The sequence below is a fragment of the Ruditapes philippinarum genome, unplaced genomic scaffold (genome assembly GCF_026571515.1).
Source record: "Ruditapes philippinarum isolate M1 unplaced genomic scaffold, ASM2657151v2 ctg2125_1_1_1_1, whole genome shotgun sequence".
NCBI lineage: Eukaryota > Metazoa > Mollusca > Bivalvia > Venerida > Veneridae > Ruditapes > Ruditapes philippinarum.
This window is the reverse complement of record NW_026856260.1, coordinates 349612-366930: the sequence shown is the minus strand read 5'-3', so window position 1 is coordinate 366930 and position 17319 is coordinate 349612. Positions and strand designations below refer to the sequence as shown.

The window sequence follows — 17319 nt, the reverse complement described above, 5'->3', positions numbered from 1 at the left end:
ATTTCTGGCTATTATTTCTTGATTATCTTTTGCATATCTTTCTGTTTTAAGTGTCAAAGCTGATCTATTTAAAGAATTCAAATTTTATGTTTTTAGGTTCTTGGACCTGAATGGAGTTCCTTGACCATTAAAGTGCACACTATTCGAATTCTAAAAATAGATTATTCCAATTTCGATTCAGGGAAAGTCCATTTTACAAATTTAGGACACTAATGATTAATGTATTGCAACTAATAATTTTTGTAACAAATGATCTTTGACCCCCTCCCCCCTATATCTCTCTTGTTTAAACCAGTCTAAATTTGTTTTTTGTGACCTAGCAATGCCCGACTTTTTATGATTATGAAACACCGCTACAATTTTACAAAATTTATTACCCAGCTAAGATTTTTTATGACATTTTTTTACCATATATAGCAATGAGAATGTAATGAACAACATTTCTTTGACCTTCTATGACCTGATATGATGTCATTACGATGCCACTATCTATTGATGTGCGGGGGAGACATTGTTAAAACTCACCTCGTCAGACAAGACGTCGCGCACATTAATACTACAACAACATTTGTTGCTAACAAACATTGAAACATATTTTTAAATGAGGCCTGTAGTTGCGATGGAGAGAATCTACCGCAAGTCAAGCTTTGTACTTTATGAAAAGATTAGGAGAAATGTTTGCGGTCCAAGGTAAGTTATCACAGACGAAATTGTATGTTTAACACTTAAGTCATGAAATCAGATAGACGAATAGTTACATTAGAGGACTAGAAATGACCAAACAAATCTATTACTTTAAGACTAATATACTTCACTCAAAGTAGATATAAATGATATTATCAATATCAAAGTAACCAACTACATCTAAGACACAAAATGAGCTCTTTTGATTAATTTCGATCGGAAATTATTTTTGCCTCTGACCATGAGATAACACTCCTGTAGAGTAATTTCAATTTTGTCGTTTTGAAATTGTAAAAATTACATAAAATACCATTTTTTTATGTTTGTTTTGGCTGAAATTGAAAACTACTCACTTTAACCGCAACTTGCTAATAAAATGCGTCCTACACAAATATTTAATCATAAACACCCCGCATTTTACACTGTCTAAAACAAAAGTGGTCAAAAAACTGTTGAATTTACACCGCAATCTGAAGATGAACATAAGCAACTATCCTTTGCTTTATAATATTAAAAATGTATCTATAAACTTGCAAGACAATTTTTTTTTATCTATCCCAACAGGTTGTTGCCAGACCAATTAAAAATCTGCAAATCAATCTTTGATTCGGTTGACTGCTTTATTCTTTAATTTTGATATCAAAATATAAAAAAAAGATCATTAAGGAAGGGCGGCATTCAATGAATGCAACCCCGCAACACCCAAAACACGAACTACCGGTAAGAAGCCCAGCAGGACACTGAACAGGACAGGGCACAGTACCAAAACATTATAATGGGCAGTTCCAAATTTGATTACAGCATCATGACAAAAGTCAACAGTTAAATAATACAATGCATGATAAAATGGTATAACATTAAGCACTCTTTTGAATCAAATTTGATTTTTTGTTTTATAAACACAATGGTAGGTCATGACGTTTTCTTGTAAACCACTAGTACTGGTCAGTTCCAGGAAGCCAACTTGAATATGATTAATATAAGTGACAAGAACTTGTTTCACAATCAAACATTAATAAATAATAAAAAATTAAACGAAAAATCTGCAAACCATAATCAAAGCACTACTTTTCAGACTTTTAATTACTTAATGTAACCTTGACCTTGTTTTAAATGTGGGTCTTATCCTTGATACATTGTCAACATTAATTTTGAGACATACAGATTATAAAAAAACATTTGCAATAAAACAATACAAGATGCAGTCTATTACAAGCAAGTACAGACAGACTGTCTGAACGGACAGATGATTCTGCATCTATTGAACATTTAGTTACACCATTTCTTTACCAAATTACAGTAATGTAAAACTTTGTTTATTAACCACAAGCTGACTCAACAAACATAAAAGACTTGTCAATTCTACAATAAAATTATGACACATATCCTTATACAACTTCAGTTATATCATTTTTTTCTGATTTTTATGTTCACTACCAAGAACTTGCAAAACAAACTTGCACTAACAATGATAAAAATTGGAGCCTATTCTTAGATAACAATGTACCAAATAGTCTCCCCCACAACAACCACCTCCTCTCCCACCCCAGCTTTGTATCCAGCCTTGACCCTTACACTACTAAATTATTCGTTATTTGTAGAAAAAATATCAAAATAAGTACTGACTGAATAGCAAACAGTGCAGACGGCACTGATATGCTGGCTGATTTTGGTCTGCACTTGTCGCATGGGTAGAATCTATTGCCGACAGCCGGCTAAGAGTTTAAAAGAGTCACTCTCTCTTTAAGTACCTTACTGAAGTAAAATCACTTTCATTTATCTTACATAAACCAAACAAATGGTCTGTTTGTCTTGACTCAAAGATTAAGAGGTATTTAAGAAGAGTTTAAATAAGATTTAAACACATCTAATTATAATGCTTATGAATTATAAATTTTGTAAATAGGTATCACTAGAATGAAGTTGTTTAAAATGGGCCTCAGATAACCTATTTTTACAATATATCTGTAAGCAGACATTGTGAAAAATTCTTTTGACCCTATTTTGATTGACATACAAAATTCACCTAGTTCTTAATAAATATATGTTGTTATTAAATAGTCTTGACTACAATACTGAATTTTATTGGACCAGAACTCAGCTCTCAACTTATATTGGACAAGGTGTTAGCTGAGTCCAATATAGTTTTTGCTGCTGTGCATGAGTCCAATAAAATATGTGTTTTCGACAATATATATGGACTTCTTAATCAATTCTTAATTTCACACAACCAATTTTTAACATTTTGATAAAACTACTTAAAGTAAAATATAAATTTTATAATTATGATTTTTTTGGGGGTTAAGAAAATGAAAATGATGCAGAGTACAATGTGGCTTTGATTTGGTAGTGTGAAATAAATGAACTTTGGGGAAAAATATCAATATATACTGAAGAGAGAAAGAAACACAATAAGTATAAGTTATGCTTACTAGTTGCAATAATGAGTTGTCTATGTTACACTTAGCCAGTAGAATGAATATTTGGCCTGAATGTTGTTCCCAGAAAAACAGAGGGAGGGTGAAAATCATACATGTGAACTTTTTTCAATGATCAAGTGGGAGATTTTTCTTCAAAAGAGGGAGATTTTGGAATTTGAAATAAACAAAGAAGGAAGTTCTGACATCAAAAATAGGGAGATTTCTTTTATTTGTGAAAATACCCCTTATTTTCAGAAAAATCTTTGAAAATATGGCTGTAGAAAGTGGGAGTCTCCCGCTAAAAGTGGGAGAGTTCACATGTATGGAAAATGATTTTCCCTGATAGATGTATCGGGGCGAAAAATACTTCTATTTCCCCTTCTAATTATTCTAAACTACCCATTTCATTTTTAGAACTGTTCATTATCAACTCTTGCGATATTTAAATGAAAAGTTATAAGTCAGCCAATAATATAGACCCTGGTCTGACTGCACAGATGTTTAGACTGGCCTGGCATTATACTGTGGGCAAAGGCACCCTCTAATCACTACGGGATCCGGGAGTGTAAAGGTAGAAAACAAGCTTATATTTGTGAATACATTTGTATAATTGATATTAAAGCCAAAATTATTTCATTAAAGTTTATTTCACAGGAGACACTGAACTCAAAAGTGCAATTTTAATGCTGCAATTAAGTATGGTTTAGATTATGATTTCCGTGTGACCCTCTGACAAAATATCATTATTTCATAATTATCATATAACATGTTTTAAAATGTCAAATGTCAGGAAAACAATCATTAATGCTAATTATTATAACTATAACAGCAGATTTTGACATGAAAATAAATTTCCTTAATATCTCAAAACCTGAGGAAATAAAGAATCTACTAAATGACAAACATGGAACCTACATGGTTGAATGGTTATGGAATATGGACATTGTCTTTTCAATTGCAAAGCCCTTACTGCTCTGGGTCTAAGCGCAGCAAAAAGTGTTGGGTTCTTTCATGAGTGGAAGTTAAGTAGCTAGATTCAAGAAGGTTTGTTTGACTGAATTTTAAATCACATCAGCACTGTTCAGATCAGAATGCAGCTTTACAAGAGGAAGTAGAGCTCAGGCTTATTTCAGGCATATGCAGGCACCTATGTAGAACCACCAACCTTCCTGTGGAGATTTAAACCCACAGAAATGATGGACAAGTAGATTGGTCTGCAACCTTAATCACTTGGTCACTGAGGATAGTTGGTAGTTCTAAAGCTGTGCCAACTTGCACTTAATAATGCATTGATACCCTAAAGTGCTTGTCATTTACCACAAGAGCTGGAGACTCACCAAGCTTTAAACAGTATGAAATTATCAAATCACTTCAGCCCCCCCCCCACCAAAAAAAGAACAAAAAACAAACAAACAAATATTTTAGTCTTACATGTTCTTGTATGGTTGTAAAGAGCAGGAACAAACTTTGAGGCCCATTTAAAATATTTCTCTGCATCCCTGGATCAATATAACTTAAATAAAAAAAACAGCCCCAAAAAAAAAATATTTTAGACTTACATGTTCTGGTATGGCTGTAAAGAGCTGGCACAAATTTCGAGGCCCATTTGGGTATTTCTCTGCATCCAGGGTCATCACCATAATCTCATTATATAATTCATATGCTACAGCTGTCAGATCCTGAAAACATATAGCCGTCTTGTAATTATAATTAAATGCAAAATGACGCTTCACAGCAGATCTATACATATCTTATTATATAATTTTTCTTCATAACAAATTCTTTGGAATTTTGATAATGTCCATGATATATATATTCAAAGTGGTTAAATTTTCATACAAATTGCATAATTATACAAAAATTGTAATTACTGTTTAAGGTATCAAGCAAACAATAGTTTACCTTGAGGAATATTTGACCCAAAAATTCAGTTTCAATACAAAATGCATCGCAAATTATTATTTTTTATTCTTTTCTTTAAACATAATGTTTGTGAAATTAGACAGGCTTTATTTTCATATTTGCATGATAGTGTGAAGTTATTGCAAATTCTCAGATATAAAATGTTGAGCATGTGATTTATTTTAAATCTTTAAAATCTTTATATGATTATCAAGTAGTGTTTCTCAGGTGGACATTAAAAAAGGGTGGATCCTATATTGAGAGAATGTTTTATGAGGGGTACATAAATCTTTAAGAAAAAACCTCAACAAAGTCTGACACATAACTTGATGTCTCGTTAATGCATTTTAGCACAATAATTTGGATATTTTAATCATACAGCTTCAAATGTTGGAGTGAAAGAAAATTCTTGCTTCTTTCCTTAACCAATTATATATTTTTTAATACATGATTGGGAGTCATGGTAAACAGTCTTCAGTCTTGACCATTTCCTACAAAATGTTATATTAGTTTAGATAAAACATAAATTTTTGCTCGAATTTACAGAAAGTTTGAACCACTTTCAGTCCAGATCCTGGACCTTACCATTACTGGTATAACATGAACATGGTCATGACCCCAGTGGGGCTCAAACTCATAATCCCAGAGTTGAATGGCACTTTCCTTATCCATGAGGACACAGCAATGTTTACATATATGTTATCTATAATCTTAAAAATCATTTTTTTGACATTCATGTACCTGATCTTTGACCCTTTGCATGCTAAATATCTGAAATGCACTTGCCCATCTATCAATCTGGTCAAAATCAGTTATAGTTTTTATATTGTTGTTTTTTTTTTTGGGGGGGGGGGATGGGGGTGGGGGCGCTCACTTTGGTCTGCACTGGTTGCATGTGTAGAATCAGTTACAGACTGCAGGCTAAAGGTTAGATGTTAGATGAAGTCTCAGATAACTTTACTGATCTTTGAAGTACATACAAACTACTTACATCATTCACTGGATTTTGAGTACATGTAAATATAAAAACTAACCTGAAGAAAAGGTGAAGATGATGTAAGATTATCTGTATTAGCCATAGCTATCAGAATAGGCAATTCTTCCTCCTTCAACATACTGAAAATATACACATGTATACTAAGTAAAATTAAAATGTGACAAAATGTGACATATACACGTAATTAAACCCTTTTACCCCAAATTCCAATTATTCTCTTAAATTGACTTTTTCATCTCTAACTGTGTAAAAGACCATTTATCATTATAGTGAAAATTTCAAGATTTGTACTGACTGAATAGTGAACAGTGCAAACTCTGAGCAGACCACATAATTGTGAACACTTATCCTATTCTGCAATGGTCACATTGGTAGAAACAGCTTTTGCCAGCAGGCTAAGGCTATATATCTATTTATCTAAAGATCAAATCTAAAAGAATTTAACTTTCACTTTGAAAACTGAGGTGACACTATACTAAATTGGTAAAAAAACAACTATAGTTACAAACACAGACCTTGTAGAAGTATGGAACATATCAGAAGATAGTGGTGTAACAGGCATTCTGCTGTGGTCCAGGATAAACTCTGTTACAACATCTGTACACACAGCTACATCTTCCTCACAGGTTGTATTAGAGTTGATATTATAACTGAAAATACAACACAATTTTTGCTATGTTCTAACCTATTTTTATGAATAAAGGGAGGTAACAAGATTTCAAAATAATCACATCAATGCAGAGTTACCCAGCCTGCCTCAAATCTTATTACTTAAGTCATGTAGTTTAATGTAACTTACATTGAGGTAATGAAAATGAAACAGGTTTAAAAAATCACATATTGATAATAAATCTAAATTTGATAAAATTCATAATCTCCATGTTCTATTTTATTTTTGTCTTTCGTTTGTAATTTTTGTAAACAATTTAAAATAGATCGTTTTTATTGAAATAATAATGAGTTTCATCTAAAAATAATAAAAAAACAAACATATGAAAATGTGTCCATAGGCGCATTAGTGACCACATTGGTATAAACATTTTTATTCATCACCAGCGGGAATTGTGTGTGTGCCGTTAATCTGTGTAGTTACTAAAGATGATGTACTTTTATTTTTACCAGAGAAATACAATATCTTGTCAAAGTCACATGTAAATGTTTCATCTTCATTATTACCACTCCCAAGTGGTCAAATAAACAGATATACCTATATGAGATTTCACACTTCTTTCACACTCATATTTACCAATCGGTAATCAGCCTTCTCAATCAGTAAAGAGCCAGGCTAGCCTGCACATTTATGCTGCCCGACGAATTCTATACTATTGGTAGCTCATTTTATATTCTTTTATATTGAAATCTGGACTGTTCTACATACAAAGCAGAGCTAGTCCATTACAAAAATTCAGCACATAAAGGGTTAAATATGGTTAGTTTTCAGACTAGATAATGGACAGTTCTGAACCCCACATTGAGCAAATGTCACAGGGTGTGGCCTGGCAGGAAATCGAACCTGGGACCTTTGGGATACTGTTCTGTGACACTACCGATCAAGCAATCTGGCCACTTACACTTCATCTCCCCTAGATAGTGAACAGTTGTGAACAATGACATATTTAAACATGGAAGTAAATTGAGAGTAATGACATAATAATGATAAAGTATGTATTACGTGTGAGCTTTGTGGTATCTATGTAGTAACTCATTATCCGGATTCTCCATTGTATCAAGTAACGGAACACCGTGTTCCATAATCACAGCTTTTACCTTATCTCTTCTCTCCAATGTCAACTGAAATAGTAACATTTATGTTATCATTAAAGTGTAGTAATTAATGGAAAAATATATAATTTTACTGTAAGGTTATATGATCAAGTATCTTATATAACCCAAACCTCTGGGCTTGGGTTATATTGCTAAGAACTGTTTAAATATAGCATCATAGCATGTTACCTGTCAAGAAATTATAACACAGCACAATTCCTTAAATATAGGAGAATACAAATTACTTCATTTATTTTCAACAGACTTGTATATAGATTATAGTATAGCCTGCGGCATGCCGATTTTTCATGTATTTTTTCTGTCTGCAGCATGCCGATTTTTCATGTAATTTTTCTGTCTGCGGAATGCCGATTTTTCTGTATATTACAGTACATAAATTATATAAACATCATGATTATCCAATGGAAATCAACGTACAAACATGCAATATTTAATTTTTACAAAACAAGGATACAAGCATCTTTTAAAAACCTGCATTGACCTATATATAAGAGTTTCTGTGACAAAAAATTTGGGATATATTTATTGACAATATGACAAACCATAAAATGGATTCAACATCAAAAAGCCAGCTCAGCTTCTTCAACATGATAAAATCTTGTAACAAAAATCCAAAAAAGCGAAAAGAGATGTATTTTATTCTTACCTTTGTAACAATGACATCAGCATTTTCTGGCAAGATGCCAGATCTTATAGAGAAGCAGTCGACAACACTGTAGAGCCGCTCACACAGCAGTCTCAGGCATGAGTATCTCCAGAAAGTACCTGACTCTGTCTCTGTGGCTGGGCTTACACTGGCTACCAGCCATACATCTTTCTCCTACATGTACAATATGAATAGATCAAATAATAAGAAATTGTTGCAAAACCAGGTTTTTTTGCAAATACCACATATGTGAAAAAATAACAAAGGTCTTATTTCAACCAACAATGATTAAATCACAAAACTCCAGATAAAATGTGCAAGGGTACTTGATGAAAATCAGACAGTGAAATTTTAGTTGAAATCCCTCAACAAATGTAGGAGAGGTTGCACACAAAAGAAATCACAAGAGTTTTTACAGAAAAAATGTTAAAATGTTAAAAATACACATTGACAAAAGTAATTTTTTTGATGCTTTAAACATTTGAGTTCATGATTACAAATGTATGGAAAGCCTTTCCAGATAATTCTGCATTTGGAAAATGTATGGAAAGCCTTTCCAGATAATTCTGCGTTTGGAAAAAAAAAAATTTTTTTTGTTTGTTTGGTTTGGTTTTACGGCACACCAACACAATAAAGGTCATATGGTGCTCAAAAAAGAAAGATGATTTTGGTTTACCATTAACTCTTTAAGGCAACCCCTAATCCACAAGGGAGATCAGGTCATCATGAAGTCAGGACTTCAGTCAGAACTGTAACACCATTTAACGATTTGAACAAATAATTCTGCTACTCACAATAAACAAAACTATGACAGCTGTCAACATACCTGGAATGATGAAGGCAGGTGGTTCTTGTCAACATTAATCACAGAGTTGTCTGCTATTCTTGAAAACCATTCTAACACAGGCTTCACCTGTCAATATAAAACACAATTCATATATCAAGATAAAATTTTGTTGTTGTTTTTTTTTCTCATTTATTATCTTTTTTTTTTTTTTGGTTTAGTTTTGTGTCTTATATGGTGACTTTCCAGCTTTACTGGTGGAGGAAGACATCAAGTGCCCCTCGGTGCATTATTTGAGGCATGAGCGGCACATACAAATGTAAGTAGAACCAGATGGGATTCAAACCTGCAGTAGTGAGGGGCAAGTGGTTTAAAGTCAACAACCATAACCACTCAGCAACATATGATGACTTCCAAGCTTTATAAGAGGAGAAAGATCTTGCATGTCTGCTTTTATTATTTCAGGCACCAATAAGTATATCCCACCTTCCTATTTTACCTATACTGTCATATCAAATGCAAAATCAAATCTAGATTATGAAGTTATCAATATTGGTACAAGTATTCCAAATGACAAATTAAAACCGATGATAAAACAGATGAAGATAAAAAATTCAGTTATTTGTGTCAGTTACTGTTAAAACTTGAAGATGACTGAGCAGGCAGAAGAGGATTTTGTTTCACATTGAAATAATCAAATTTGATCATAAAATGAGCCGCGGCATGACAAAACCAACATAATGGGTTTGGGACCAGCATGGATCCAGACCAGCCTGCGCATCCGCGCAGTCTGATCAGGATCCATGCTGTTTGCTTACAAACTCTATAACAAGTAGAGAAAGCGATAGCAAACAGCATGGATGCGCAGATGCACAGGCTGGTCTGGATCCATGCTGGTTGCAAACCCATTATGTTGGTTTTGTCATGACGCGGCTCAAATGTATAAAATGTATCTATATACCCGTATAACACCATGGTAGTCCATGCGAACATGTTTCTTGAATAGTTTCTGGCTATTTTTGGTCAAACATTCAGATGTGTCCATCCAACCAAGACCTCTATATGCAGCTATAGTTGGAAATCCTCGGACATTATGGTTACGGCATAGTACAGGTTCTGCTGTACAGTTTATATAGTACATGGACCCGCCATCTGTCGGAAAATTATATTTTATATTTAAAGATAAACTTCAAGCAAGAATACTAAATACATAATGTTAAATACTTTTAACTCTTAACATAAAGCAAACTAAGTTATGATGAATAAAGAAAATTACAGTTTCAATGATGTTTAAGGAGATTAATTACATGTTTAAATAACAGAAGCACTAGACATCTTAACATGTGACATGCCTCAGTCATGTAATTAACTTTAATAATGGATTTGTCCTGCTTTTTACTGGGAAATGTCAACTGAAGATTCAAAGATTAAGATGATAATAAAGAGCTTACATCATAGAAGTACAGGCTGTTCTAGCACCACTATATCTATAGCATAAGTCTTACAAAAACTCTCAGGGTTATGCAACAAACTATTTCATTAAAATGTTACCATACTGAAATGGTCAAAGGACAAAGCAAAAAAACTCTAGTAAAATTAATAAATTTAATTAATAAAACTGCAAAAATCAACATAGATCAAATAATCTTTTATTAAGCGGGCACCCCGAGTAGAACCACCAACCTCTCTCCCTGGCAGGTGAAGTTGGCGATCTTAACCACACGACCACAACCTTAATTACATGACCACAAACAAGATCATCGATGACCATTTATCAATTATAAGTATAGACAGAGTATTACAACATACCTATATGAGCAACCTCTTTTTGAATATCTCTGAATGTCTGATTGTTTCTACGACAATTCCCACAGTCAGCCATTATAAACACCACCTGATATAGTAAAAAGATTCTCTGTAAGTCATTTTACATAGGAAAACATAATTAATTAAATATTGTTCAGAAATTAAGTATCAGATACCCTATAAGTCACCTTAATATAGGAAAAAATAATCTTTTTTTACTAAAAATTATTTTAAAACAAAGAAGCAACCAATTAAGTTATAAAAAGTGTAAACACTTTTAAAGTTTTGCTTCATGACAAAGAAAAATATTTTGAAACTTTGTTTAAATTTTTTTTGCTTTTATCAGCAGATCATATGACAACTTATACTGTTGTAAGTATACTGAAGAGGCTCAACATGCATTAGTTCTAGGTGACTCTTACCTTAACCTGCTGAATTCTGTGTATTGAATCCGCTCAGCTTTGAATATTGGAAAAATCCACTCAAAATGTGAGGGATTTTAATACAATGTATCTTGACAAAAAAATTAAAAAATTTAATACAAAAAATTAAAAAAAAAAATGATACAAAAAATTAAGCTATAATCAGTATAGAGCATGGACAGACTTCACAGATATGCAGGCTGATCTGGCTCTATGCAGTGGGTAAAGGCTAATCATTTCCTGATGCAGCAATGTTAAGGGTTTCTAAGCAAAAGAAGTCCTAATTATTATAAGAAATATAAAGAAGGCAGCTTACCAAAGAGACTTTAGTGACTTCCCCAGCCCACTTTCCAGATTTGTAGAATATATGTCTAGGTGCATGTGATTTCTCCACAACATCTACCCATGTATCTTTTGTTAACAGTGGTATATTCTCATGTACAGACAACTTCTTCTCCAGTGCATCTGTGTCAAACTTAATCACAGTGACAGATAAAATTATTACCTTTTTTTTAACTTCATTTACATAATTCTAAAGGCATATTATGCCTCAGAAATGCTTTTATAATTATTTCCGAAAAGCTTTTTTATTTTTTGTATACTATAGCTTACAAAAAGTTACTCATTGGCAGATTATCTGAAATATCTTTTGGCAATTAGTACAGTTACAAGTATAGTGATTTTTTTTATGGAAGTCAAAATACACATGTACTACTTCATTTTCATTTAACTAATTTTATGTCATATAAGTGCACCATTCTTTAGGCAGCAAGCATCTTACATGCTCTAAAACCATCATTCAAATGTTATAATACATGTACTCATGTTTGCCCTTTCTAAAAATGTAAAAATTTAATTATTTCTGAGGCATAATGTGCCTTTAAAGAAAAACAACTACACTGCAAGAATAGAAATATCAGAACTTATTATATCTGTTGAATTATTTTTCAATTAAACGTAAATAATAATAATACATGTATAAATAAATTATCTGAAATAAAGCCACTGATCTTTGATAATAATAATATAAAAATATTATTATCTTATCATTGTTAGCAAACACAGTCAAACTCACCAAATCGTGCACAGACTTCTTGACTGGCTCCTTCTTTTTAATCACTACCTGTTTTTTGACAATTCTGATTTTTTTCACAACAGGTTTCTTTACCACTGGTGTATTATCTGTCATATTATGTGACCAGGATGTACAAATCCTTCCATATGGACCTTCCTCTATGCTTGAATACTGGAACAATTAGTATGTTATAATATAGATATAAGATACCTGCGGATATAGGTTTTTCAACAAGATCTGGTAATTGACAAAACTAAACTGAAAATAACATCATTACTTTTCTCAAAACAAAAATCATATCCCACATATTGACACAAGAGTCTGTCTTTATTTTCCATTCTAGGTATCAATGTCCCTCATGATAAACATTTTAACTTAATGTTTAGTTTGCATATTCTTTATAGTAATGACTTTTCAAGGGAGGTAACAGAGATTATATGTATTTGTTGTAGATTGCAAAATACAACAAAATAACAAAACTCAGTTAAGAGACAAAAAAGAGAAACTATTATTTCAACTGATGGTCTGGAGAGATTAATTCTTATTGTTAGTAAGAGGTTGGCAAAAGTTTTGAGTGATCTAGAACATTTTGTTCTAGTAATCAGTTCAGTGGCAAAAATTGCTGGACTGTATATGTGTTTACATATATGTCCGTGAATAAAGCAATATGATATTGTTCATTTCTTTTTGATCTTAAAATGGCTAACATGAACAATGGACAGAACAAAATCCAAAACATTACAAGCACATTATAATAACTTTGATAGGTAAGGGCCAAAAACTTATCTGACAATTATAACATGGTCTTATACTGGGCAAAGATTTTTTCCCCATTTCTGCCCTCATTCTGAATGAAAACAGCGTCTGAGGTTATAAAGAATTTCTTTATTCTCAAACTCAGATATCATGTACATTGTACATGTACATGATTGGTCGGAAACAATCAATGAATGTACTCTGACCAATGAAAATCCTGAGATTTGAAACAAAGTTCAGAAAAATATTTATAACCTCCAGCTAGATCTTACTAACCTGATCATAGGGCAATATTCCCCAAGGATCTGAATACTCTTTAATACCAAGCATCTGTGGGAGGCCACTGTCTAGATTTAGTATTGGTTCGTACATCATCCAAGGGTAAGGCCGTCCAATGTGAAGATATCTTGATTTCAAATCACCAGTAGAATCTGTAAACAATATACATGTATATAGTTGTAATGCACTTTTACATATACAATGTATGTCTATATTGCACATATCTCTCAGTTTTAGAATTCTTATAGCAATGACAACTTGCCTATCAAATCAAGATGTTGGAACTAAGGCCATCCTGCTTATTACCCAGTGCAGCCTGATCTGGCTTAACAACTGGTAATTCAATTTTGCAAATCCTCTTTACATAACAACTGAGTGAACTGACAGATCCAAATGAAATACAGGGAAACTCCATTTACACAAATTAAGTAAGTTTTAGAATTAAAAACAGCAAGATTACTGGAATTCGACAGCTTAAAATAAACCAAAAAATACCTTGAAGATTAAATATTCTGCTAAAAGTTGCAGCAAATTATATTATCCAATATATAAGTGACGGTGATTTTAAAAATGTTTCATTTCTTGAACTTAAAGTAACCTCTTTTGAATTACTAAAAAAAATAAATTATTATTAATGCCAAGAGCCAATGCCTTTGTTTTACTTTGATCTTGAAGGGTGACTTTGACTTTATGCTAACAGACCTGTATACAGTTACATTCAGGGTTTAATTGTATAACGGACAAACTGTTGGTTTGAACAACGAAAACACTGAATGGTATCATACCTACCTTTGTATATAAGAGACAGAAAGGGTATCTGCTTCATGGCACCTGATTTTATATGTCTCTTTATCACTGTAAAATATTTAATATCATAATCCAGTTGTCATAATGGTAAAGAATATTTTATACATATTCATTAAAGGCAATATTGACAAAAGTTTGGATATAGAAAAAAAACATTATTTTAATAAAATTATGATGCTCATTTTAAAGAGTCTGTAATAAAAAAGAATGGAGTTTTATTTTGTGATGTGAATACATAATATACCATCAATTTTGTAACTAAACAGGATGCTCCGAATGCTTGCGGCAAAAATGAGTATCCAATGCAACCAGTATAAAGCAAGGGCATGCCGCCTGTTTATTTGTTCAATATGACCAGATTTTACATTGTTGCGTAACAAACAAACTTGTAGACTGAAGTAAATTAACTTAACAATGGATAGTTTCAAAATCACAGCAGGGCTAGTCCATTCCACACATTTAGGAAAGTACAGGTTATAAAAAAAATATCTAATTTAACTCAATGACTTCTTGCTTACATTTTTTTGTAGAATCTTTCGTCAGGTCAACCAGTCCATATATAAGATTGGCACCATCTTGTTTATATTGTTGAACTGTCATATTGTAGGCGTACAGATAACCAAACACATCATGTGACCAGTGTGCATAGAAACACACCAACAGAGGCTTGAACTCCCAGTCTGGATCACTCTGGTTGCCATGTAGTAAAGTTTCAAAGGTTTCCTGTTTTTTTTATGATACAGAGCATAAAACATACACTTTGCTAAGAATGATTTAAAACATCATATTTTTTTAATCAAATTTAAATGTTTTAAAAGAAATACAGATAAAAAGTGCCTTTAACCATCTTAACAATCTTAGCAGGCTGAAATAAGTTTAATTAAAACAATACATCTCAAAATGTCTTACTGAAAAAATAAATAAAATAAGAACAAAAACATACCAGGTTTAGTAAAGGAGCATCCACACTATATGCCATCATGTATACTTTCATCACATGTGGTTTCACATCATGTCCAGAAAACACCTGGAAGTCTTCTTTTAATGTTTTGTTGACAACTGTAAACATACAATCAGTATATATAGTAAGTATAGTAAATAAAAAAAACAAAAAACATATTTCGATTTCAGTGATTTGTAACATATCAAAGATTTTTTACCAGTGGGGATCAGTATCTTTTGACATGGATATTTCAAAGGGGGTTTGGCATTTTGGTAGTTTTCCGGAGGGGGTCACGAGTCAAATTTTTGCTGCCTTTTACTAGTTTATGCATGTTTCTATTTCCAAAAAAATCTTCAGTTGATATCCAAATCTCAGAGATGTTTCCTAAACAAGCCAAATCCAGAAATCCAAGGGGGGGGGGGGGTCATGCCCCCGTAGCCCTGCCCCTCTTTTGATCTGTGCATGCTAGACTACCAGTGTATGTGAAAACGAGCCTGCACATCTAAACAGTCCAATCAAGCTCTACACTCTTGGCTGCTAAATCACAGCAATGAAGTAGGACAAGTCCAATATTTAAACATATAATACACAATACTGAGGGCCTCATAGCATTATAGTGACCGATAAATCAGCCCTCAAACATTCAGGGCACCAAAGGCGAAGGGAGTCAATAAAATGCTATAAGGTCCAAAGCATTATGTGCTATTACTTATATTTAACCACATTTTGTTTTGTCAAAATGGTCAGAGCTGTTTTGAAAACAGACATTACATATAGTCCAAATAAAATGTACAGAAAAGTTTCATTAACAGCAGTATAATGTGCATCTTGTCATGATAGTACGCCACTAAATTTTAGCAGTCCGATGAAAGTGTAATAGTGCCCACTCAGGCAGTCATTATACTTTTTTGTCAGACTACTGACAGCATCCTGAAATTTATATTATTTAAAGGCCCAATGACATTTATAAAAGTAAAGAAAGAACTTTATTATATAAGGTACAATATATAAATCTAGTATAAGAGCTAAGGCTTATAATGTTTATAAAATCATTATTGTCCGAATAAATAAATAACATAATATACTGTCACTATACATTATTCAAAGAAATATCAATGTCACAATGAAAAGGTTTTGGAGATATGCAAGTACAATTCAAGGCAATAACAATGCACAAATTTAATAAGGTCAACTTCAATATCTTGTTATATAATGCAATTACCTCGAATGAACAATAGACGCTTTCAAACTCAATTGTAAAGAAAGTGAAGAAAATTCAAAGTACAAATTGCGTGGGTTTAAAGGATGAAATGTCACTTATTATATGACAAACCACAAATGGAATGTATGAAAGTTGTTTACTTCTACATTATAAACTACATTAACTGAAGATTCTCTGTAAACAATATGAACTTTTAAAATCTTCCTTTTTTTTTCTGAGGAAATATTTTCTGTTTTTATGACATATCATGACAAGTAATAAAGAAAACCTTATCCAGTAATTGCCAGTGTTATGGCATTTGTAAGTTTGTACTAGGAGATAGTCGAGGCTGGCAAAAATGTCAACATAAAACCGCAAATATTTCATGACGGCTTTGCACATTCTATTTTTTTTGTACATTTTATTTTTTTTTCTGAATTAACCAAAACTGCACTTTACATTTTCAACTGTAATATTTGAGTCTGACTGAAATTGTTTAAAGTAATTAAACTGTAATTAATTCTGTAATATTTCAGTAGAATTATATTCCATTTTTTTTTCCTCTTAAATTTGTGGACTCTATTTTTCCAACAGGTAAAATGTAAATAATGTTATGCAAAATAATCTTACAGAAGACAAAATGAAATTTCTTAGATCTAAAATTCTTGGATTGACCTATCCATGAAAATTAGTTTGAATAATCATGATTTTGCAGTATTAGTCTACCTTAAAATAAAAGTACATCCCATTATTCTAAAGGGGCTAAAATGTAATAAAGTATCAGTTACCACAACAAGAGGGCCATGATGGCC

The 17319-nt window shown here is 32.3% G+C and overlaps 1 protein-coding gene across 1 annotated transcript in view; it reads right to left on the bottom strand.

Moving 5' to 3' along the window:
• Positions 1-17319, bottom strand: part of LOC132746014 (uncharacterized) — a 43006-nt gene that overhangs the window by 17777 nt on the left and 7910 nt on the right. Inside the window, exons 8-21 of the mRNA XM_060735062.1 lie at positions 15307-15422; positions 14882-15086; positions 14346-14411; positions 13554-13708; positions 12522-12692; positions 11763-11921; positions 11028-11112; positions 10180-10370; positions 9261-9347; positions 8435-8608; positions 7676-7794; positions 6519-6653; positions 6041-6122; positions 4664-4783 (exon numbers count right to left, since the gene is read on the bottom strand). Of these exons, the coding sequence (XP_060591045.1) occupies positions 4664-4783; positions 6041-6122; positions 6519-6653; positions 7676-7794; positions 8435-8608; positions 9261-9347; positions 10180-10370; positions 11028-11112; positions 11763-11921; positions 12522-12692; positions 13554-13708; positions 14346-14411; positions 14882-15086; positions 15307-15422 (1865 nt within the window). The remainder of the gene's footprint in view (positions 1-4663; positions 4784-6040; positions 6123-6518; positions 6654-7675; positions 7795-8434; positions 8609-9260; positions 9348-10179; positions 10371-11027; positions 11113-11762; positions 11922-12521; positions 12693-13553; positions 13709-14345; positions 14412-14881; positions 15087-15306; positions 15423-17319) is intronic.